At 47.4% G+C, this 26,346-nt stretch overlaps 1 protein-coding gene and 1 long non-coding RNA gene across 3 annotated transcripts in view; one reads left to right on the top strand and one right to left on the bottom strand.

The window, feature by feature from the left end:
• Positions 1–2,236: 2,236 nt before the first annotated feature.
• LOC123725219 (uncharacterized) lies at positions 2,237–11,236 on the top strand. Its single transcript, XR_006757745.1, has 3 exons — positions 2,237–2,349; positions 6,283–6,307; positions 10,164–11,236. It is a non-coding gene; the product is annotated as an uncharacterized lncRNA (long non-coding RNA).
• Positions 11,237–11,290: 54 nt separating this feature from the next.
• The window catches only part of chek1 (checkpoint kinase 1), a 44,488-nt gene continuing 29,432 nt past the window's right edge, over positions 11,291–26,346 (bottom strand). For both annotated transcript variants that reach the window (XM_014129921.2, XM_045690328.1), the window contains exons 12-13: positions 12,126–12,227; positions 11,291–11,965 (exon numbers count right to left, since the gene is read on the bottom strand). In XM_014129921.2, coding sequence (XP_013985396.1) covers positions 11,870–11,965; positions 12,126–12,227 — 198 coding nt within the window. In that variant the 3' untranslated portion in view covers positions 11,291–11,869. The remainder of the gene's footprint in view (positions 11,966–12,125; positions 12,228–26,346) is intronic.

Raw genomic sequence — 26,346 nt, 5'->3', positions numbered from 1 at the left:
ACGTGAGTAAGACCTTTAAACAGGTCAACATACACAATGCTGTGGAGCCAGACAAATTACCAGGATGTGTGCTCCGGGCATGTGCTGACCAACTGGCAGGTGTCTTCACTGACATTTTCAACATGTCCCTGATTAAGTCTGCAATACCAACATGTTTCAAGCAGACCACCATAGTCCCTGTGCCTAAGAACACAAAGGTAACCTGCCTAAATGACTACAGACCCGTAGAACTCACGTCCGTAGCCATGAAGTGCTTTGAATGGCTGGTAATGGCTCACATCAACACCATTATCCCAGAAACCCTAGACCCACTCCAATTTGCATACCGCCCAAACAGATCCACAGATGATGCAATCTCTATTGCACTCCACACTGCTCTTTCCCACCTGGACAAAAGGAACACCTATGTGAGAATGCTATTCATTGACTACAGCTCAGCGTTCAACACCATAGTACCCTCAAAGCTCATCACTAAGCTAAGGATCCTGGGACGAAACACCTCCCTCTGCAACTGGATCCTGGACTTCCGGAAGGGCCGCCCCCAGGTGGTGAGGGTAGGTAACAACCCATCCGCCTCGCTGATCCTCAACACTGGAGCTCCCCAGGGGTGCGTGCTCAGTCCCCTCCTGTGCTCCCTGTTCACCCACGACTGCATAGCCAGGCATGACTCCAACACCATCATTAAGTTTGCAGATGACACAACAGTGGTAGGCCTGATCAGCGACAACAACGAGACAGCCTATAGGGAGGAAGTCAGAGACCTGGCCGTGTGGTGCCAGGACAACAACCTATCCCTCCACGTGATGAGACAAAGGAGACTACAGGAAAAGGAGGACCGAGCACGCCCCAATTCTCATCGACGGGGCTGTAGTGGAGCAGATTGAGAGCTTCAAGTTCCTTGGTGTCCACATCACCAACAAACTAACATGGTCCAAGTACACCAAGACAGTCGTGAAGAGAGCACGACAAAGTCTATTCCCCCTCGGGAGACTGAAAAGATTTGGCATGGCCCCCCCCCCCCCCAACCCCTCTTTTTACGCTGCTGCTATTCTCTGTTTATCATATATGCATAGTCACTTTAACTATCCATTCATGTACATACTATCTCAATTGGGCCGACCAACCAGTGCTCCCGCACATTGGCTAACCGGGCTATCTGCATTGTGTCCCACCCACCACCCCCTCTTTTACGCTACTGCTACTCTCTGTTCATCATATATGCATAGTCACTTTAACCATATCTACATGTACATACTACATCAATCAGCCTGACTAACCGGTGTCTGTATGTAGCCTCGCTATTTTTATAGCCTCACTACTGTATATAGCCTGTCTTTTTACTGTTGATTTATTTCTTTACTTAATATCTTTTTTGCACTATTGGTTAGAGCCTGTAAGTAAGCATTTCACTGTAAGGTCTACACCTGTTGTATTCAGCGCACGTGACAAATAAACTTGGATTTGATTCTCTGGGGTGACCCATGTCACTGTCAGTGCCAAAAAGTCAAGGGATTAGTTCTGAACCTGTTAGCTCGGCCTATTCTGTTAGATTAGTTCTGAACCTGCTAGAGATTAGTTCTGAACCTGTTAGCTCTGTCTATTCTGTTAGGGATTAGCTCTGTACCTGTTAACTTTGTCTATTCTGTTAGAGATTAGTTATATTCTGTTAGAGATTACTTCTGGACCTGTTAGCTCTGTCTATTCTGTTAGAGATGAGTTATATTCTGTTAACTCTGTCTATTCTGTTAGAGATTAGTTCTGAACCTGTTAGCTCGGCCTATTCTGTTAGAGATGAGTTCTGGGTGTTCATGTTATCAAAGCATCACTGATTCACTAACGTGCCGACATGAGCGAGTTAGTTTGTGTGTACTGTACGGGCATCGTGCACCACAACCGATTGTTGACAATATATCACACATTGTTCCTCAAAACATAGCTAGTTAGCAAAGGCCGGGATTCAACCCTAGCTGTGCTATTGTGCAGGTCACTATACAGCTGACAATGCAGATTTTAAGGGCATTTTCCCCAATGTTTGCGAATATCACATTAACGTAAAAGCTGCAGATGTCGGCTCAATCGGAATCTGTCAATGTCAGGCTCGCTGTAAATGGTAGAAGGTATACATTTCTGACTGTGTGTGTGTGTGTGTGTGTGTGTGTGTGTGTGTGTGTGTGTGTGTGTGTGTGTGTGTGTGTGTGTGTGTGTGTGTGTGTGTGTATTTTGCAGCGGACCCTCCCTTCAGTGCGTACCCTGCTGTGATTGGAGCTGCCATTGGAGGGATGCTCATCGCTGCCATAGCAACCATTCTGCTGTTCATGTACATAATCCGCAACCGCAACAACAACCCCCGTACGTACACACACTTACACACACACACACACACACACACACATTACATACACACACACACACACACACACACACACACACACACACACACACACACACACACACACACACACACACACACACACACACACACACATTACATACACACACACACACACACACACACACACACACACACACACACACACACACACACACATTACATACGCACTCACTAAACACACACACACACACACACACACACACACACACACACACACACACACACACACACACACACACACACACACATTACATACGCACTCACTACACACACACACACACACACACACACATTACATACGCACTCACTACACACACACACACACACACACACACACACACACACACACACACACACACACACACACACACACACACACACACACACACCTACACACACACACATTACATACTCACACACACACACACACACACACACACACACACACACACACATTACATACTCACTACACACACACACCTACACACACACATTACATACGCACTCACTACACACACACACACACACACACACACACACACACACACACACACACACACACACACACACACACACACACATTACATACTCACTACACACACACACCTACACACACATTACATACACACACACACACACACACACACACACACACACACACACACACACACACACACACACACACACACACACACATTACACACACACACACACGCACTACACACACACACACGCACTACACACACACACACACACACACACACACACACACACACACACACACACACACACACACACACACACACACACATTACATACTCACGCACTACACACATTACATACTCACACACACACACACACATTACATACTCACACACACACACACACACACACATTACATACTCACACACACACACACACATTACATAATCACGCACTACACATACACACATTACATACGCACGCACTACACACACCTACACACACACACACACACACAATACATACTCACGCATTACACACACACACACACATTACATACGCACGCACTACACACACACACACACATTACATACTCACGCACTACACACACACACACACACACACACACACACACACACACATTACATACTCACGCACTACACACACACACACATTACATACTCACGCACTACACACACACACACACATTACATACTCACGCACTACACACACCTACACACACACACATTACATACTCACACACTACACACACACACACACACACACACATTACATACGCACACACTACACACACACACACACACACACACACACACATTACATACGCACGCACCACACACACACACACACACATTACATACTCACGCACTACACACACACACACACATTACATACTCACGCACTATACACACACACACATTACATACTCACGCACTACACACACACACACACACACATTACATACGCACGCACGCACTACACACACACACACACACTATACACAAACTCAGATACATCATTCATTGAATCAGGTGGTTCATTCATCACAATACCCACTGATAATTGATAATTGATAATGCCAATTTCATTGTAAAGATTAGCAAATTTAGACATGACATGCCAGCAACAAACGGTGACGCTACACATCCAAGTATATCTGATCAAATTATGAAAGACAAGAATTATTATTTTGAAATCCATGAAGTGAACAAATTAATGTTGTCTATCAACAATGACAAGCCACCGGGGTCTGACAACTTGGATGGAAAATTACTGAGGATAATATTTGCCATATCTTCAATCTAAGCCTACTAGAAAGTATGTTCCCTGAGGTCTGGAGGGAAGCTAAAGTCATTCCGCTACCCACGAATAGTAAAGACCCCTTTACTGGCTCAAATAGCCAACCAATCAGCCTGTAAACCAACCCTTAGTAAACTTACACAAATGACTGATGATTGGCTGAGAGAAATTGATGATGAAAAGATTGTGGGGGCTGTTTTGTTAGACTTCAGTGTGGCTTTTGATATTATCGATCATAATCTGCTGCTGGACAAACGTGTGATATAGCTTTACACCCCCTGCTATGATGTGGATAAAGAGTTACCTGTCTAACAGAACACAGAGGGTGTTCTTTAATGGAAGCCTCTCCAACATAATCCAGGTAGAATCAGGAATTCCCCAGGGTAGCTGTCTAGGCCCCTTACATTTTTCAATCTTTACAAATGACATGCCACTGGCTTTGAGTAAAGAGTGTCTATGTATGCGGATGACTCAACACTATACACGCCAGCTACTACAGCGAGGGAAATCACTGCAACACTCAAGAACAGACTATGGTGGGCACACAGTACTATGTAAAGCCCATGGCTACATGGAACTCTTTTCCACATTAGGTAACTGTACATCAGTAGAATCAGATTTATCAGATAAAAATACACCTTATGGAACAGCGGAACTGTGAAGAGACACACACACACAGAAACACACACGTAAACATGGATTTTGTATTGTAGATATCTGGGAGTCAACACTTAATGTGTTGTGAAAAGTGTTTTGAAATGTAATGTAACATTTTTAATTGCATATAACTGCCTTAATGTTGCAGGACCCAAGGAAACTCTAACCCTAACCATCCAATTAACGTAATCTCTAATCCTAACCATCCAATTAACGTAATCTCTAACCCTAACCATCCAGTTAATGTAAACTCTAACCCTAACCATCCAGTTAATGTAAACTCTAACTCTAACCATCCAGTTAATGTAAACTCTAACCCTAACCATCCAGTTAATATAAACTCTAACCATCCAGTTAATGTAAACTCTAACCCTAACCATCCAGTTAATGTAAACTCTAACCATCCAGTTAATGGAAACTCTAACCATCCAGTTAATGTAAACTCTAACCATCCAGTTAATGTAAACTCTAACCATAACCATCCAGTTAATGTAAACTCTAACCCTAACCATCCAGTTAATGTAAACTCTAACCATCCAGTTAATGTAAACTCTAACCCTAACCATCCAGTTAATGGAAACTCTAACCATCCAGTTAATGGAAACTCTAACCATCCAGTTAATGGAAACTCTAACCCTAACCATCCAGTTAATGTAAACTCTAACCATCCAGTTAATGTAAACTCTAACCATAACCATCCAGTTAATGTAAACTCTAACCCTAACCATCCAGTTAATGTAAACTCTAACCATCCAGTTAATGTAAACTCTAATCATCCAGTTAATGTAAACTCTAACCATCCAATTAACGTAATCTCTAACCCTAACCATCCAGTTAATGGAAACTCTAACCCTAACCATCCAGTTAATGTAAACTCTAACCATCCAGTTAATGGAAACTCTAACTCTAACCATCCAGTTAATGTAAACTCTAACCCTAACCATCCAGTTAATGTAAACTCTAACTCTAACCATCCAGTTAATGTAAACTCTAACCATCCAGTTAATGTAAACTCTAACCCTAACCATCCAGTTAATGGAAACTCTAACCCTAACCATCCAGTTAATGGAAACTCTAACCATCCAGTTAGCATAATGACCCTGACCCTAACTAGCATGCTGACCCTGACCCTAACTAGCATGATGACCCTGACCCCAGGGACACACATTGTGTAGTGAAATTTGTGAATGTATTATAATGTTTTGCTGGACCCCAGGAAGAGTAGCTGCTGCCTTGCCAGCTAATGGGGATCCATAATAAATACAAATGCATTATGACCCTGACTAGCATGCTGACACAGTTCAGGAGTTTCCATGATTGAGTCTTTGAATGAAGAGATTGAGATAAAACTGTCCAGTTTGACCCTGACCAGGAGTTATCAGGAAACAACAACAGTTTAATGTGACCTTAACTCTCCTGTCTCTAAACAGGACTCCATGACATGCTGTTTGGAATGTGAGTATGGAGTCATACAGGCCATGTGTAAAATATGCGTATGTAGAATGTGTGTATGTAACACGGGATATATATATATAATGTGGGTATCGTGTATATATTATGTGTGTGTATATATACAGTTGAAGTCGGAGGTTTACATACACTTAGGTTGGAGTCATTAAAACTCGTTTTTCAACCACTCCACAAATTTCTTGTTAACAAACTATAGTTTTGGCAAGTCGGTTAGGACATCTACTTTGTGCATGACACAAGTCATTTTTCCAACAATTGTTTACAGACAGATTATTTTACTTATAATTCACTGTATCACAATTCCAGTGGGTCAGAAGTTTACATACACTAAGTTGACTGTGCCTTTAAACAGCTTGGAAAATTCCAGAAAATGATGCCATGGCTTTAGAAGCTTCTGATAGGCTAATTGACATCATTTGAGTCAATTGGAGGTGTACCTGTGGGTGTATTTCAAGGCCTACCTTCAAATTCAGTGCCTCTTTGCTTGACATCATGGTAAAATCAAAATAAATCAGCCAAGACCTCAGAAAAAAAAATTGTAGACTTCCACAAGTTTGGTTCATCCTTGGGAGCAATTTCCCAACACCTGAAGGTACCACGTTCATCTGTACAAACAATAGTACGCAAGTATAAACACCATGGGACCACGCAGCCGTCATACCGGTCAGGAAGGAGACGCGTTCTGTCTCCTAGAGATTACGTACTTTGGTGTGAAAAGTGCAAATCAATCCCAGAACAACAGCAAAGGACCTTGTGAAGATGCTGGAGGAAACAAAAGTATACAAAAGTATCAATATCCACAGTAAAACGAGTCCTATATCGACATAACCTGAAAGGCCACTCAGCAAGGAAGAAGCCACTGCTCCAAAACCGCCATAAAAAAAGCCAGACTACGGTTTGCAACTGCACATGGGGACAAAGCTCGTACTTTTTGGAGAAATGTCCTCTGGTCTGATGAAACAAAAATAGAACTGTTTGGCCATAATGACCATCGTTATGTTTGGAGGAAAAAGGGGGATGCTTGCAAGCTGAAGAACACCATCCCAACCGTGAAGCACGGGGGTGGCAGAATCATGTTGTGGGGGTGCTTTGCTGCAGGAGGGTCTGGTGCACTTCACAAAATAGATGGAGACCTGAGAAAGGAAAATTATGTGGATATATTGAAGCAACATCTCAAGACATCAGTCAGGAAGTTAAAGCTCGGTCGCAAATGGGTCTTCCAAATGAACAATGACCCCAAGCATACTTCCAAAGTTGTGGCAAAATGGCTTAAGGACAACAAAGTGAAGGTATTAGAGTGGCCATCACAAAGCCCTGAACTCAATCCCATAGAACATTTGTGGGCAGAACTGAAAAAGTGTGTGCGAGCAAAGAGGCCTACAAACCTGACTCAGTTACACCAGCTCTGTCAGGAGGAATGGGCCAAAATTCACCCAACTTATTCTGGGAAGCTTGTGGAAGGCTACCCGAAACGCTACCCAAAGTTAAACAATTTAAAGGCAATGCTACCAAATACTAATTGAGTGTATGTAAACTTCTGACCCACTGGGAATGTGATTCATTCTCTCTACTATTATTCTGACATTTCACATTCTTAAATAAAGTGGTGATCCTAACTGACCTAAGACAGGGAATTTTCACTAGGATTAAATGTCAGGAATTGCAAAAAACGGAGTTCAAATGTATTTGGCTAAGGTGTATGTAAACTTCCAACTTCACCTGTATATATATATATATATATATATATATATATATATATATATATATATATATATATATATAATGTGTATATAATATGTGTGTGTGTATAAGAAGAAGAAGTTTGGAACCACCAACACTCTTCTTTGAGCTGAATGCCCGACCAAACTATTTGGGGAGAAGGGCATTGGTCAGGGAGGAGACCAAGAACCTGTTAGTCTTTCTGACAGAGTTCCAGAGTTCCTCTGTGGAGATGGGAAAACCTTCCAGAAGGATAACCATCTCTGCAGCACTCCACCAATCAGGCCTCTTTATGGTAGAGTGGCCAGACAGAAGCCACTCCTCAGTAAAAAGCACCTGACAGCCCGCTTGGAGTTTGCCAAAAGGCACCTGAAGGACTCTCAGACCATGAGAAACATGTGGTCTGATTAAACCAATATTAAGCTCTTTGGCCTGAATGCCAAGCGTCGCGTCTGGAGAAAACCTGGCCCTACTGTGAAGCATGGTGGTGGCAGCATCATGCTATGGGGATGTTTTTCAGCAGCAGGGACTAAGAGACTAGTCAGGATCAAGGGAAAGATAAACGGAGCAAAGTACAGAGAGTTCCTTGATGAAAACCTGCTCCAGAGTGGAGCGAAGGTTCACCTTCCAACAGGATAAAGACCCTAAGCACACAGCCAAGACAACGCAGTCAAAATCAAAAGTAACAGTCAGTATCTGGTGTGGCCACCAGCTGCATTAAGTACTGCAGTGCATCTCCTCCTCATGGACTGCACCAGATTTGCCAGTTCTTGCTGTGAGATGTTACCCCAGTCTTCCACCAAGGCACCTGCAAGTTCCAAAACATTTCTGGGAGGAATGGCCCTAGCCCTCACCCTCCGATCCAACAGGTCCCAGACGGGCTTAATGGGATTGAGATCCGGGCTCTTCGCTGGCCATGGCAGAACACTGACATTCCTGTCTTGCAGGAAATCACGCACAGAACGAGCAGTATGGCTGGTGGCATTGTCATGCTGGAGGGTCATGTCAGGATGAGCCTGCAGGAAGGGTACCACATGAGGGAGGAGGATATCTTCCCTGTAACGCACAGCGTTGAGATTACCTGCAATGACAACAAGCTCAGTCCGATGATGCTGTGACACACCGCCCCAGACCATGACGGACCCTCCACCTCCAAATCGATCCCGCTCCAGAGTACAGGCCTCGGTGTAACGCTCATTACTTCGACGATAAACACGAATCCAACCATCACCCCTGGTGAGACAAAACCGCGACTCGTCAGTGAAGAACACTTTTTGCCAGTCCTGTCTGGTCTAGCGACGGTGGGTTTGTGCCCATAGGCGATGTTGTTGCCGGTGATGTCTGGTGAGGACCTGTCTCACAACAGGCCTACAAACCCTCAGTCCAGCCTCTCTCAGCCTATTGCGGAGAGTCTGAGCACTGATGGAGTGATTGTGCGTTCCTGGTGTAACTCGGGCAGTTGTTGTTGCCATCCTGTACCTGTCCTGCAGGTGTGCAGGTGTTGTTACACGAGATCCGACACTGCGAGGACGATCAGCTGTCCGTCCTGTCTCCCTGTAGCACTGTCTTAGGCGTCTCACAGTACGGACGTTGCAATTTATTGCCCTGGCCACATCTGCAGTCCTCATGCCTCCTTGCAGCATGCCTAAGGCACGTTCACACAGATGAGCAGGGACCCTGGGCATCTTTCTTCTGGTGTTTTTCAGTCAGTAGAAAGGCCTCTTTAGTGTCCTAAGTTTTCATAACTGTGACCTTAATTGCCTACCGTCTGTAAGCTGTTAGTGTCTTAACGACCGTTCCACAGGTGCATGTTCATTAATTGTTTATGGTTCATTGAACAAGCATGGGAAACAGTGTTTAAACCCTTTACAATGAAGATCTGGGAAGTTATTTGGATTTTATAGTTTATATATAATGTGGGTATCATGTGTATATAGTATGTGTTTGTGTATATATATATGTGTGTGTATAATGTGTGTATAATGTGTATATATATGTGTGCGTGTGTGTGTGTGTATATATATATATATATATATAAAATGTATATATAATAAGTGTATGTGTGTTTGTATGTATATATATATACATGTATATGATGTGTGTATAATGTGTGCGTGTGTAGGCAGCACAGCCGGTCCAGGGAGAACATCAACCTGCCTGATGATGAGGTGATGGGAGGAGTTGACGGAGAGGGAGGAGCTACAGAACATTGCCCCTCCCCTAGCCCAGGTACCCTAATGTCTCATTAACATAATGAGATGTAATCTCCCCCCAGGCCCATGTCATTAAAGTAGTAATATGTAGCAATCGCTCCGTGATTGGTTGCCACAATTCTGTTTGTCTAATTTCAGTTTGAGACAAAACAAAACAAGTGTAGAATATTTACATTGTAGTCATTTAGCAGATGCTCTAATCCAGAGCATATCATTGTATACCCAAACTGTGAAATATATTTTCAATAACCTAAAATAATGTTTGAAGCTGGTGTATCAAACACAAACTAAGACAAAACCAAATTTAAGAAAAGGAAGCATATAGAGCACAAAGAACAGATCTACCTCTTCTTAGACTTGCTTACAATGAGAACGACAGATCTATAACTCACATTTCTATGTTAATTTGGGTCACGTCACCCAAAAAGTTATATACTGGATCTTTAACATGTTAATAAATCCAATCAGTTCTATGATGATAAATTAATCTTCTCTTCTCTAGGTCCGTCCATGTCCTCTCCTAGGGCTGCCTCCCCCCTCTCTGCCTCCCCCGTCTCCCCTCCTCTACCCGCTGAGGACAACGACCCTGTCACCGTCACCATCACCGTCATGGCAACGGGCTGAAGATCACACACACATCCATACATACTGGATAATGCTGCGTTCATAACAAGTGGGAAACTCGGCAAATACAATTTGTATTGAAAGTACAGCTATCATGCTCAAAAACATTAGTGTTCAAATACCATACTAATAGATTGTTTTTCATAAATAATGTTTTGCTGTTGCATTTAACTTCCAAAAATGCTGTTATCAAGGTAATTTCCTTAGTATGTGATGTCAGAGTTCAGCATGTGGGAGAAGTCGAGGCTCAGAGATGATAGACGAGTTTCCCACTAGTAATTATCAGTTGGAAGGGCGTGCAAGTGGATTTTTCCAAGTCATGTGCTGGTATTTACCAATATAAGAGATGGTGTGAATGCAGCCTAAGCACCTTCTGTCTGTTCTGCCTTCCAGGTTGAAATAAGAACTGTACTTTATCACAACTTATTTTATTTGATACACAATAAGGGTTACACACCAACACGAGAGAGACAGAGACCTACACCGAGAGACATTTCCTGAATTGATGTGATAATAATAAAGTACAGATGTGTTTATAACATTGTGCACCTTGAAACTACTAGTGTGATGGCTGTAGTTATATTGGCCCGTTGACAATCACCCATATTAGCACACTTCATTTCAAAACTTGACATTTCTCTAGTAAAGGCTACTGATCATAAATAATTTCAGCAAAATGCCTGTGATAAGTGATCAATATGGTCGGTGAGGATCATTTTCTGTTTATGGTCCCAGCTACTGCAACTACACACACCATGTGTGTTACTATCCTTGTGGGGACCTGAAATGTATTTCATTCAAAATCCTTTTCCCTTAGCTTAAAATGGTCTATCCTCATGGGGACCTGGGAAATGTACCCGCGAAGGAGATTTTTCCTTGTTTTACTATCCTGGTGGGGACTTTTGGTGGATTTCCGGTACGCATGAGGATGGTAAAACACGCCGCCTGATGTCTTCTGGTGTGTGTGTTCCATGACGCAGATGGCATCTGATCATGTGACAGGAAGTGGTATTCTCTGGGTGCTGATGATGTCACTTAGCTTCTGTTTGATCTTCAGGAAGAGACGCTTAAACTCCAGACCATCGCCCTGTAACACACACACACACACCCTATCAGTATCCATGAAGTGATGCAGGATACTGCAAAGACAGTCAGATATAGTCAACTGAGTGCATTTACAGTTGTATTACACACACACACACACACACACACACACACACACACACACACACGTCCGTATCTCCTACCTTGGATAGTCTGAAGTCAAGTAAAACTCTCTCGTCCAGCTCCATGAGATGAACCTTAAATATCAACTTATTGTTCCGTCTATCCAGAGTACTGACGGTTACCTGGGAAACACAGACATGCAACAGGGGTTAAAGGGGCGTGCACCTGGTTAGATAACATGTAACTGGTGGGATCTGAACTAGGGCGGGGTCACATGGCCGACACGTCATATAACTGGTGGGATCTGAACTAGGGCGGGGCCACATGGCCGACACGTCATATAACTGGTGGGATCTGAACTAGGGCGGGGCCAATATGGCCGACATGTCATGTAACTGGTGGGATATGAACTAGGGCGGGGCCACATGGCCGACATGTCATATAACTGGTGGGATATGAACTAGGGCGGGGCCAATATGGCTGACATGTCATATAACTGGTGGGATATGAACTAGGGCGGGGCCACATGGCCGACATGTCATATAACTGGTGGGATATGAACTAGGGCGGGGCCACATGGCCGACATGTCATATAACTGGTGGGATATGAACTAGGGCGGGGCCAATATGGCCGACATGTCATATAACTGGTGGGATATGAACTAGGGCGGGGCCAATATGGCCAACATGTCATATAACTGGTGGGATATGAACTAGGGCGGGGCCAATATGGCCGACATGTCATATAACTGGTGGGATATGAACTAGGGCGGGGCCACATGGCCGACATGTCATATAACTGGTGGGATATGAACTAGGGCGGGGCCACATAGCCAACATGTCATATAACTGGTGGGATCTGAACTAGGGCGGGGCCAATATGGCCGACATGTCATATAACTGGTGGGATATGAACTAGGGCGGGGCCAATATGGCCGACATGTCATATAACTGGTGGGATATGAACTTGCAACCAGAAAATGGTGGAGTGATTTCTGCATAATGCATCTTTAAATCACTGTCACAACATTTGGAATAATTTCGGTAGTTATTCTGCCTATTTAATGGAGAGTCATGCGAGAGCGCAGGAATATCAAACACGAGGAACTATGTTTTCATTTTTTATGGTAGATGCTCGGGAAAACTAAAAGTCAGGTCAGTTAAGGGACATGCTTTTATCTCCATCTCTTCATTCAAAGACTCAATCATGGACACTCTTACTGACCGCTGTGGCTGCTTCGCGTGATGTATTGTCGTCTCTACCTTCTTGCCCTTCGTTCTGTTGTCTGAGCCCAATAATGTTTGTTCCATGTTCTGTGCTGCTACCATGTGGTGTTGCTGCCATGCTGTGTTGTCGTGGTGCTGCCATGCTGTGTTGTCGTGGTGCTGCCATGCTGTGTTGTCGTGGTGCTGCCATGCTGTGTTGTCGTGGTGCTGCCATGCTTTGTTGTGGTCTCAGACCTCTATGTTGTGTTGTGGTGTCTATCTTGTCGTGATGTGTGTTTTGTCCTGTATTTTTAATCCCAGCCCCAGCAAGAGGCCTTTTGGTAGGCTGTCATTGTAAATAAGAATTTGTTCTTAACCGACTTGCCTAGTTAAATAAAGATTAAATAACATTTAAAAAAACAAAAAAGCTTTGCGTTCAATGTTGGATTGCCCTCACTGCTGCTCGATCAGCCTACTTTTCAGACCTGATTGAGGAGAATAAAAACAAACCAAAACATTTATTTTTGACAGTCTCAAAGCTAACTAAAAAGCAGCATTACCCAAGTGAGGATGGCCTTCACTTCAGCAGTGATGAATTCATGAACTTCTTTGACAAAAAGATCATGATCATTAGAAAGCAAATTACAGACTCCTCTTTGAATCTGCGTATTTCTCCAAAACTCAGTTGTCCTGATTCTGCACAGAACTGCCAGGACCTAGAATCAATGGTGACGCTCAAGATTTTTTATCCTGTATTTCGACACATTCACGAAAATAGTCACGGCCTCTAAACCTTGCAGCTGCCTACTGGACCCTATTCCAACTAAACTACTGAAAGAGCTGCTTCCTGTTTTTGGCCCTCCTATGTTGAACATAGGGCTGACCCCATTTCATCAACTGGCCAATTGTTTGGTCGATAGGCTGTTGGTCGACCGAGATATCTTTAGTCGAGCAGTCGCATAAAAAAAATACAAAATAATTCATGGGGCACAAAACACTTATCTGATTTGCACTTGTTTCAGTGGACTAATTAATCCATTGTGGGGGCCACTGATTCCGTGAGCATCAAACCTCATGCAACGGCAAAATGTCGGACAGAGCAATTTCACAGATGCGGCTGTTTTTAATCTTTGCTAATTCTTCTTCATTAAAACAGCCTGGTATTATTTATTTAGTGTTTACACTGTTCGACACGGGCAAAAAACATATCGTAATCTACCACCACCTGTTTGTCACACATATGCACGCAGCGCTTGCTCATGCAACTTCCTTTTTCCTGATCTCCTCATTGTTATTTACATTTATTATCATCATTTTAATAATCAGTAATGTCGTTATCATTAGTAGGCTCTGTATAGTATCCTTGTATAACCACCATGGAGCTGTAGGCCTAAGAGCGCATCCTGTTTAGTCTTAATACCGTAACTTACTTAGGCCTATATTTCAATATATAGGCTACTTTTATCCATCACTCATTCGTTCATGCCATCACAGCGCATACGAGACATTCATGCTTTGAAATGCAATCAAGCATTTTGGTTTAAATAACAAAGGGAGCTTTGAACAATTAGGCTAAACAATAAATAAAACGCAATTCACTAATGCATGCAACCGTTTTTAGTCTGCTGTAATAAAGGCTTTATATATTCCTTTTTTCCGTTAAAACAGACTCTGGTACACTTGTTAACCCTGTTCTAAATTGTTAGATTGCAATATTTTTTTTTTAAAACAGCAACTGTGTGGCACACAATACTCACAACGCTTGCTCCTATACCCTCCGGTGTCCTCATCTCCTTATAGCAGCCTTGTAAAACCAGCATGGAGCTGGAGGCCTGCTCCTACACCCTCCTTTGGGTTAGGGTTAACCTAACCACCATGGAGCTGCTCCTACACCCTCCTTTGGGTTAGGGTTAACCTAACCACCATGGAGCTGCAGGCCTGCTCCTACACCCTCCTTTGGGTTAGGGTTAACCTAACCACCATGGAGCTGGAGGCCTGCTCCTACACCCTCCTTTGGGTTAGGGTTAACCTAACCACCATGGAGCTGCTCCTACACCCTCCTTTGGGTTAGGGTTAACCTGACCACCATGGAGCTGCTCCTACACCCTCCTTTGGGTTAGGGTTAACCTAACCACCATGGAGCTGCTCCTACACCCTCCTTTGGGTTAGGGTTAACCTAACCACCATGGAGCTGCTCCTACACCCTCCTTTGGGTTAGGGTTAACCTAACCACCATGGAGCCTGCTCCTACACCCTCCTTTGGGTTAGGGTTAACCTAACCACCATGGAGCTGCTCCTACACCCTCCTTTGGGTTAGGGTTAACCTAACCACCATGGAGCTGGAGGCCTGCTCCTACACCCTCCTTTGGGTTAGGGTTAACCTAACCACCATGGAGCTGGAGGCCTGCTCCTACACCCTCCTTTGGGTTAGGGTTAACCTAACCACCATGGAGGGCTGCTCCTACACCCTCCTTTGGGTTAGGGTTAACCTAACCACCATGGAGCTGCTCCTACACCCTCCTTTGGGTTAGGGTTAACCTAACCACCATGGAGCTGAGGCTGCTCCTACACCCTCCTTTGGGTTAGGGTTAACCTAACCACCATGGAGCTGCTCCTACACCCTCCTTTGGGTTAGGGTTAACCTAACCACCATGGAGCTGGAGGCCTGCTCCTATACCCTCCTTTGGGTTAGGGTTAACCTAACCACCATGGAGCTGCTCCTACACCCTCCTTTGGGTTAGGGTTAACCTAACCACCATGGAGGGCTGCTCCTACACCCTCCTTTGGGTTAGGGTTAACCTAACCACCATGGAGCTGGAGGCCTGCTCCTACACCCTCCTTTGGGTTAGGGTTAACCTAACCACCATGGAGCCTGCTCCTACACCCTCCTTTGGGTTAGGGTTAACCTAACCACCATGGAGCTGGAGGCCTGCTCCTATACCCTCCTTTGGGTTAGGGTTAACCTAACCACCATGGAGCTGCTCCTACACCCTCCTTTGGGTTAGGGTTAACCTAACCACCATGGAGCTGGAGGCCTGCTCCTACACCCTCCTTTGGGTTAGGGTTAACCTAACCACCATGGAGCTGCTCCTACACCCTCCTTTGGGTTAGGGTTAACCTAACCACCATGGAGCTGCTCCTACACCCTCCTTTGGGTTAGGGTTAACCTAACCACCATGGAGCTGCTCCTACACCCTCCTTTGGGTTAGGGTTAACCTAACCACCATGGAGCTGGAGGCCTGCTCCTACACCCTCCTTTGGGTTAGGGTTAACCTAACCACCATGGAGCTGGAGGCCTGCTCCTACACCCTCCTTTGGGTTAGGGTTAACCTAACCACCATGGAGCTGCAGGCCTGCTCCTACACCCTCCTTTGGGTTAGGGTTAACCTAACCACCATGGAGCTGGAGGCCTGCTCCTACACCCTCCTTTGGGTTAGGGTTAACCTAACCACCATGGAGCTGGAGGCCTGCTCCTACACCCTCCTTTGGGTTAGGGTTAACCTAACCACCATGGAGCTGCTCCTACACCCTCCTTTGGGTTAGGGTTAACCTAACCACCATGGAGGGCTGCTCCTACACCCTCCTTTGGGTTAGGGTTAACCTAACCACCATGGAGCTGGAGGCCTGCTCCTACACCCTCCTTTGGGTTAGGGTTAACCTAACCACCATGGAGCTGCTCCTACACCCTCCTTTGGGTTAGGGTTAACCTAACCACCATGGAGCTGCAGGCCTGCTCCTATACCCTCCTTTGGGTTAGGGTTAACCTAACCACCATGGAGCTGCTCCTACACCCTCCTTTGGGTTAGGGTTAACCTAACCACCATGGAGCTGGAGGCCTGCTCCTACACCCTCCTTTGGGTTAGGGTTAACCTAACCACCATGGAGCGCTGCTCCTACACCCTCCTTTGGGTTAGGGTTAACCTAACCACCATGGAGCTGCTCCTACACCCTCCTTTGGGTTAGGGTTAACCTAACCACCATGGAGCTGCTCCTACACCCTCCTTTGGGTTAGGGTTAACCTAACCACCATGGAGCTGGAGGCCTGCTCCTACACCCTCCTTTGGGTTAGGGTTAACCTAACCACCATGGAGCTGCAGGCCTGCTCCTATACCCTCCTTTGGGTTAGGGTTAACCTAACCACCATGGAGCTGCTCCTACACCCTCCTTTGGGTTAGGGTTAACCTAACCACCATGGAGCTGCAGGCCTGCTCCTACACCCTCCTTTGGGTTAGGGTTAACCTAACCACCATGGAGCTGGAGGCCTGCTCCTACACCCTCCTTTGGGTTAGGGTTAACCTAACCACCATGGAGGGAGGCTGCTCCTACACCCTCCTTTGGGTTAGGGTTAACCTAACCACCATGGAGCTGGAGGCCTGCTCCTACACCCTCCTTTGGGTTAGGGTTAACCTGACCACCATGGAGCTGCTCCTACACCCTCCTTTGGGTTAGGGTTAACCTGACCACCATGGAGCTGGAGGCCTGCTCCTATACCCTCCTTTGGGTTAGGGTTAACCTAACCACCATGGAGCTGCCTACACCCTCCGGGTTAGGGTACCTAACCACCATGGAGCTGCTCCTACACCCTCCTTTGGGTTAGGGTTAACCAAACCATGGAGCTGGAGGCCTGCTCCTACACCCTCCTTTGGGTTAGGGTTAACCTAACCACCATGGAGCTGCTCCTATACCCTCCTTTGGGTTAGGGTTAACCTGACCACCATGGAGCTGGAGGCCTGGGTTAACCTGACTTCCCCTCCTGAGCAACCAGTAAACATTAGCCCGTTTCAAGTTTCTTTTTCGCGTCCTCCACATCCATTTTGCTGTAACATGTTACTGGGCTCGGAGTTTGTTATAACCAATTTATTGATGTGATCATGATAGGCTATAGGTCAGGCCCTATTGGGCACATGCATGTGATTCTTACAGGTTTCCAATAAAGAGAGCGAGGGGAGAGGGAATGTTTTTCCTAAACAAATTAGGGATTTCGGTAACAGAACTTCTCAGTAAGAAACTCAATGGCTGAGGCTGCTGCGAACACTAGCCGCGCTGAGGCTGCTGCGAACACTAGCCGCGCTGAGGCTGCTGCGAACACTAGCCGCGCTGAGGCTGCTGCGAACACCAGCCGCGCTGAGGCTGCTGCGAACACTAGCCGCGCTGAGGCTGCTGCGAACACTAGCCGCGCTGAGGCTGCTGCGAACACTAGCCGCGCTGAGGCTGCTACGAACACTAGCCGCGCTGAGGCTGCTACAAACACTAGCCGCGCTGAGGCTGCTACAAACACTAGCCGCGCTGAGGCTGCTGAGGCTGCTACAAACACTAGCCGCGCTGAGGCTGCTACGAACACTAGCCGCGCTGAGGCTGCTACGAACACTAGCCGCGCTGAGGCTGCTGCGAACACTAGCCGCGCTGAGGCTGCTGCGAACACTAGCCGCGCTGAGGCTGCTGCGAACACTAGCCGCGCTGAGGCTGCTGCGAACACTAGCCGCGCTGAGGCTGCTGCGAACACTAGCCGCGCTGAGGCTGCTGCGATCACCAGCCGCGCTGAGGCTGCTGCGATCACCAGCCGCGCTGAGGCTGCTGCGAACACCATCCGCGCTGAGGCTGCTACGAACACCAGCCGCGCTGAGGCTGCTACGAACACTAGCCGCGCTGAGGCTGCTACAAACACTAGCCGCGCTGAGGCTGCTACAAACACTAGCCGCGCTGAGGCTGCTACAAACACTAGCCGCGCTGAGGCTGCTACAAACACTAGCCGCGCTGAGGCTGCTACAAACACTAGCCGCGCTGAGGCTGCTACAAACACTAGCCGCGCTGAGGCTGCTACAAACACTAGCCGCGCTGAGGCTGCTGCGAACACTAGCCGCGCTGAGGCTGCTGCGAACACTAGCCGCGCTGAGGCTGCTGCGAACACTAGCCGCGCTGAGGCTGCTGCGAACACTAGCCGCGCTGAGGCTGCTGCGATCACCAGCCGCGCTGCCTTTTCGCTGCAGTAGGGGGAGCGAGACAACGTGTGCCAATCACACTCGCTGTCATTTTCTTTTTAACCCAGTGTGACCATCAGGCTCTTTGAGTAATTTGTGTCTTAATTATTTAATAAAACAGTGTGCTTAAAGCATCAGACAAGCTCAGTGCATATGTAGTGATTTATTTTCAAACACATTAGGTGTGTGTCTATATAAGGAAAATCACGGTTAAACATTTAGACTAATTGATTGGTCGAAAGAAAAGGATGACACTCTGTCTACCATAGCACTGAGACCCCTCTACCATAGCACTGAGACCCCTCTACCATAGCACTGAGACCCCTCTACCATAGCACTGAGACCCCTCTACCATAGCACTGAGACCCCTCTACCATAGTACTGAGACCCCTCTACCATAGCACTGAGACCCCTCTACCATAGTCCTGAGACCCCTCTACCATAGCACTGAGACCCCTCTACCGCAGCACTGAGACCCCTCTACCATAGTACTGAGACCCCTCTACCATAGCACTGAGACCATAGCACTGAGACCCCTCTACCATAGCACTGAGACCCCTCTACCATAGCACTGAGACCCCTCTACCACAGCACTGAGACCCCTCTACCACAGCACTGAGACCCCTCTACCCCACACTGAGACCCCTCTACCACAGCACTGAGACCCCTCTACCACAGCACTGAGACCCCTCTACCATAGCACCGAGACCCCTCTACCATAGCACTGAGACCCCTCTAGCATAGCACTGAGACCCCTCTACCATAGTACTGAGACCCCTCTACCACAGCACTGAGACCCCTCTACCATAGCACTGAGACCCCTCTACCACAGCACTGAGACCCCTCTACCATAGCACTGAGACCCCTCTACCATAGTACTGAGACCATAGCACTGAGACCCCTCTACCATAGCCCTGAGACCCCTCTACCATAGCACTGAGACCCCTCTACCATAGCACTGAGACCATAGCACTGAGACCCCTCTACCATAGTCCTGAGACCCCTCTACCATAGCACTGAGACCCCTCTACCATAGCACTGAGACCCCTCTACCATAGCACTGAGACCCCTCTACCACAGCACTGAGACCCCTCTACCATAGCACTGAGACCATAGCACTGAGACCCCTCTACCATAGCACTGAGACCCCTCTACCATAGTACTGAGACCCCTCTACCATAGCACTGAGACCCCTCTAGCATAGCACTGAGACCCCTCTACCATAGCACTGAGACCCCTCTACCATAGCACTGAGACCCCTCTACCATAGCACTGAGACCCCTCTACCACAGCACTGGAGACCCCTCTACCACAGCACTGAGACCCCTCTACCATAGCACTGAGACCATAGTACTGAGACCCCTCTACCATAGCACTGAGACCATAGTACTGAGACCCCTCTACCATAGCACTGAGACCCCTCTACCATAGCACTGAGACCCCTCTACCATAGTACTGAGACCCCTCTACCATAGCACTGAGACCCCTCTACCATAGCACTGAGACCCCTCTACCATAGTACTGAGACCCCTCTACCATAGCACTGAGACCCCTCTACCATAGCACTGAGACCCCTCTACCACAGCACTGAGACCCCTCTACCATAGCACTGAGACCCCTCTACCACAGCACTGAGACCCCTCTACCATAGCACTGAGACCCCTCTACCATAGCACTGAGACCCCTCTACCATAGTACTGAGACCCCTCTACCATAGCACTGAGACCCCTCTACCATAGCACTGAGACCCCTCTACCATAGTACTGAGACCCCTCTACCATAGTACTGAGACCCCTCTACCACAGCACTGAGACCCCTCTACCATAGCACTGAGACCCCTCTACCATAGCACTGAGACCCCTCTACCATAGCACTGAGACCATAGCACTGAGACCCCTCTACCATAGTCCTGAGACCCCTCTACCATAGCACTGAGACCCCTCTACCATAGCACTGAGACCCCTCTACCATAGCACTGAGACCCCTCTACCATAGCACTGAGACCCCTCTACCATAGCACTGAGACCCCTCTACCATAGCACTGAGACCATAGCACTGAGACCCCTCTACCATAGCACTGAGACCCCTCTACCATAGTACTGAGACCCCTCTACCATAGCACTGAGACCCCTCTACCATAGCACTGAGACCCCTCTAGCATAGCACTGAGACCCCTCTACCATAGCACTGAGACCCCTCTACCATAGCACTGAGACCCCTCTACCATAGCACTGAGACCCCTCTACCACAGCACTGAGACCCCTCTACCACAGCACTGAGACCCCTCTACCATAGCACTGAGACCATAGTACTGAGACCCCTCTACCATAGCACTGAGACCATAGTACTGAGACCCCTCTACCATAGCACTGAGACCCCTCTACCATAGCACTGAGACCCCTCTACCATAGTACTGAGACCCCTCTACCATAGCACTGAGACCCCTCTACCATAGCACTGAGACCCCTCTACCGCAGCACTGAGACCCCTCTACCACAGCACTAAGACCCCTCTACCACAGCACTGAGACCCCTCTACCACAGCACTGAGACCCCTCTACCACAGCACTGAGACCCCTCTACCATAGCACTGAGACCCCTCTACCATAGCACTGAGACCCCTCTACCATAGTACTGAGACCCCTCTACCATAGTACTGAGACCCCTCTACCATAGCACTGAGACCCCTCTACCATAGCACTGAGACCCCTCTACCATAGTACTGAGACCCCTCTACCACAGCACTGAGACCATAGCACTGAGACCCCTCTACCATAGCACTGAGACCCCTCTACCATAGCACTGAGACCCCTCTACCATAGTACTGAGACCCCTCTACCATAGCACTGAGACCCCTCTACCATAGCACTGAGACCCCTCTACCACAGCACTGAGACCCCTCTACCACAGCACTGAGACCCCTCTACCATAGCACTGAGACCATAGCACTGAGACCCCTCTACCATAGCACTGAGACCCCTCTACCATAGCACTGAGACCCCTCTACCATAGTACTGAGACCCCTCTACCACAGCACTGAGACCCCTCTACCACAGCACTGAGACCCCTCTACCATAGCACTGAGACCCCTCTACCATAGTACTGAGACCCCTCTACCACAGCACTGAGACCCCTCTACCACAGCACTGAGACCCCTCTACCACAGCACTGAGACCCCTCTACCACAGCACTGAGACCCCTCTATCACAGCACTGAGACCCCTCTACCACAGCACTGAGACCCCTCTACCACAGCACTGAGACCCCTCTACCATAGCACTGAGACCCCTCTACCATAGCACTGAGACCCCTCTACCATAGCACTGAGACCCCTCTACCACAGCACTGAGACCCCTCTACCACAGCACTGAGACCCCTCTACCATAGCACTGAGACCCCTCTACCATAGCACTGAGACCCCTCTACCACAGCACTGAGACCCCTCTACCATAGCACTGAGACCCCTCTACCATAGCACTGAGACCCCTCTACCATAGCACTGAGACCCCTCTACCATAGCACTGAGACCCCTCTACCATAGCACTGAGACCCCTCTACCATAGCACTGAGACCCCTCTATCACAGCACTGAGACCCCTCTACCACAGCACTGAGACCCCTCTACCACAGCACTGAGACCCCTCTACCATAGCACTGAGACCCCTCTACCATAGCACTGAGACCCCTCTACCATAGCACTGAGACCCCTCTACCATAGCACTGAGACCCCTCTACCATAGCACTGAGACCCCTCTACCATAGCACTGAGACCCCTCTACCATAGCACTGAGACCCCTCTACCATAGTACTGAGACCCCTCTACCACAGCACTGAGACCCCTCTACCATAGCACTGAGACCCCTCTACCATAGCACTGAGACCCCTCTACCACAGCACTGAGACCCCTCTACCATAGCACTGAGACCCCTCTACCACAGCACTGAGACCCCTCTACCATAGCACTGAGACCCCTCTACCATAGCACTGAGACCCCTCTACCATAGCACTGAGACCCCTCTACCATAGCACTGAGACCATAGCACTGAGACCCCTCTACCATAGCACTGAGACCCCTCTACCATAGTACTGAGACCTCTCTACCATAGCACTGAGACCCCTCTACCATAGCACTGAGACCCCTCTACCATAGTACTGAGACCTCTCTACCATAGTACTGAGACCCCTCTACCACAGCACTGAGACCCCTCTACCATAGCACTGAGACCATAGTACTGAGACCCCTCTACCATAGTACTGAGACCATAGCACTGAGACCCCTCTACCATAGTACTGAGACCCCTCTACCATAGCACTGAGACCTCTACACTGAGACCCCTCTACCATAGCACTGAGACCCCTCTACCATAGCACTGAGACCCCTCTACCATAGCACTGAGACCCCTCTACCATAGTACTGAGACCATAGCACTGAGACCCCTCTACCATAGCACTGAGACCCCTCTACCATAGTACTGAGACCCCTCTACCATAGCACTGAGACCCCTCTACCATAGCACTGAGACCATAGCACTGAGACCCCTCTACCACAGCACTGAGACCCCTCTACCATAGTACTGAGACCCCTCTACCACAGCACTGAGACCCCTCTACCATAGCACTGAGACCATAGCACTGAGACCCCTCTACCACAGTACTGAGACCCCTCTACCATAGCACTGAGACCCCTCTACCATAGCACTGAGACCCCTCTACCACAGCACTGAGACCCCTCTACCACAGCACTGAGACCCCTCTACCATAGCACTGAGACCCCTCTACCATAGCACTGAGACCCCTCTACCATAGCACTGAGACCACTCGTGAAGTTGGTAAATTACTTTCTAATGGCGTCAGACCGAGGCTCTGCGTCTGTCCTCGTGCTCCTAGACCATAGTGCTGCTTTTGACGCCATTGATCACCACATTCTTTTGGAGAGATTGGAAACCCAAATTGGTCTACAAGGACAAGGTCTTCCCTGGTTCAGATCTCATCTGTCGGAAAGAGAATAAAATGAAGGTAACCTACCTACATGATTACCGCCCCGTAGCACTCATGTTGAAAGACAAGAAGTACATTGAAAGGCTGGCCATGGCTCGTATCAACACCATCATCCCGGAAACCCTTCACCCACTCCAATTCGCATACCGCCCCAACAGATCCAAAGGATGACGCAATCTCAATAGCACTCCACACTTCCCTTTCACACCTGGACAGAAGGAACACCTATGTGAGAATGATGTTCATTGGCTACAGCTCAGCGTTCAACACCATAGTACCCTCCAAGCTCATCATCAAGCTTGAGACCCTGGGTCTCAACCACGCCCTGCGCAACTGGGTCCTGGACTTCCTGACGGGCCGCCCCCAGGTGGTGAAGGTAGGAAACAACATCTCCACCCCGCTGATCCTCAACACTGGGGCCCCCCAGGGGTGCGTGCTCAGCCCTCTCCTGTACTCCCTGTTCACCCACGACTGCGCGGCCATGCACGCCTCCAACTCAATTAAGTTTGCAGACAACAGCAGTGGGCTTGATTACCAACAACAACGAGACAGCCTACAGGGAGGAGGTGAGGGCCCTCGGCGTGTGGTGTCCGGAAAACAACATCTCACTCAACGTCAACAAAACAAAGGAGATGATCGTGGACTTCAGGAAACAGCAGAAGGAGCAGCCCACCTATCCACATCGACGGGTCAGTAGTGGAAAAGGTGGAAAGTTAAGTTCCTCGGCGTACACATCACAGACAAACTGAAATGGTCCACCCACACAGACAGTATGGTGAAGGCAGCGCAAACAGCTTCTATCTCAAGGCCATCAGACTGTTAAACAGCCATCGCTAACACAGAGAGGCTGCTGCCTACATACTGACTCGAATCATTGGCCACTTTAACAAATGGAGTCACTAGTCACTTTAATAATGTTTACATATCTTGTATTACTCATCTCATATGTAAATACTTTATACCATCTATTGCATCTTGCCTATGCTGCTCTGTCATTGCTCATCCATTATATTGTTATTCCATTCATTTACTTGTTTGTGTGCATTAGGTAGTTGTTAGATTACATGTCAGATATTGCTGTACTGTCGGAACTAGAAGCGCAAGCATTTCGCTACACTCGCATTAACATCTGCTAACCATGTGTATGTGACCAAATAACATTTGATTTGATTGATGATGCTTCACTCGCAGTTGTAACCCATATTACCGGCTCTACATTTCATTATATTGCAGTTGGATGCATCTCCATTGGCGGGCCGCATTTTACATTCATAAACCAACATTTTAGCGTTTATAAAAAATGTCTTTACAGGGTTACATATTAATTTCTAGGACACAACCGATGCTTCAGAAGGGTAGCTATAATCAATATAGGCTGCATCCCTCAAATATCTTCTGGTGCTCCGAACTCTTATTGTTCAATATAGGCTGCATCCCTCAAATATCTTCTGGTGCTCCGAACTCTTATTGTTCAATATAGGCTGCATCCCTCAAATATCTTCTGGTGCTCCGAACTCTTATTGTTCAATATAGGCTGCATCCCTCATATCTTCTGGTGCTCCGAACTCTTATTGTTCAATATAGGCTGCATCCCTCAAATATCTTCTGGTGCTCCGAACTCTTATTGTTCTCATAACTTCTGTGAATTGGGAGCACCAATGCTACCAACAAAATGTTTTAATTTAGAGTTGTGCCGAGTCGGACAAAACTAGTATTTGGTGCAGGTGTATTTGAAAAGGTGTGTGTGTAATGTAAAAATGGTTGGTGCATGTATGTCTACCTGGTTGGTGCAGGTGTGTCTGAAGGGGTGTGTGTGTACCTGGTTGGTGCAGGTGTGTCTGAAGGGGTGTGTGTGTGTGTGTGTGTGTGTGTGTGTGTGTGTGTGTGTGTGTGTGTGTGTGTGTGTAATGTAAAAATGGTTGGTGCAGGTGTGTCTGAAGGGGTGTGTGTGTGTGTGTGTGTGTGTGTGTGTGTGTGTGTGTGTGTAATGTAAAAATGGTTGGTGCAGGTGTGTGTGTGTGTGTGTGAGTGTGTAATGTAAAAATGGTTGGTGCAGGTGTGTGTGTGTGTGTGTGTGTGTGTGTGTGTGAAATGTAAAAATGGTTGGTGCGGGTGTGTCTGA

This window comes from Salmo salar, chromosome ssa11 (genome assembly GCF_905237065.1).
Source record: "Salmo salar chromosome ssa11, Ssal_v3.1, whole genome shotgun sequence".
In the NCBI taxonomy this organism is placed as follows: domain Eukaryota; kingdom Metazoa; phylum Chordata; class Actinopteri; order Salmoniformes; family Salmonidae; genus Salmo; species Salmo salar.
The sequence above is the reverse complement of the archived record's forward strand: the minus strand, read 5'-3'. Positions and strand labels throughout refer to the sequence as shown.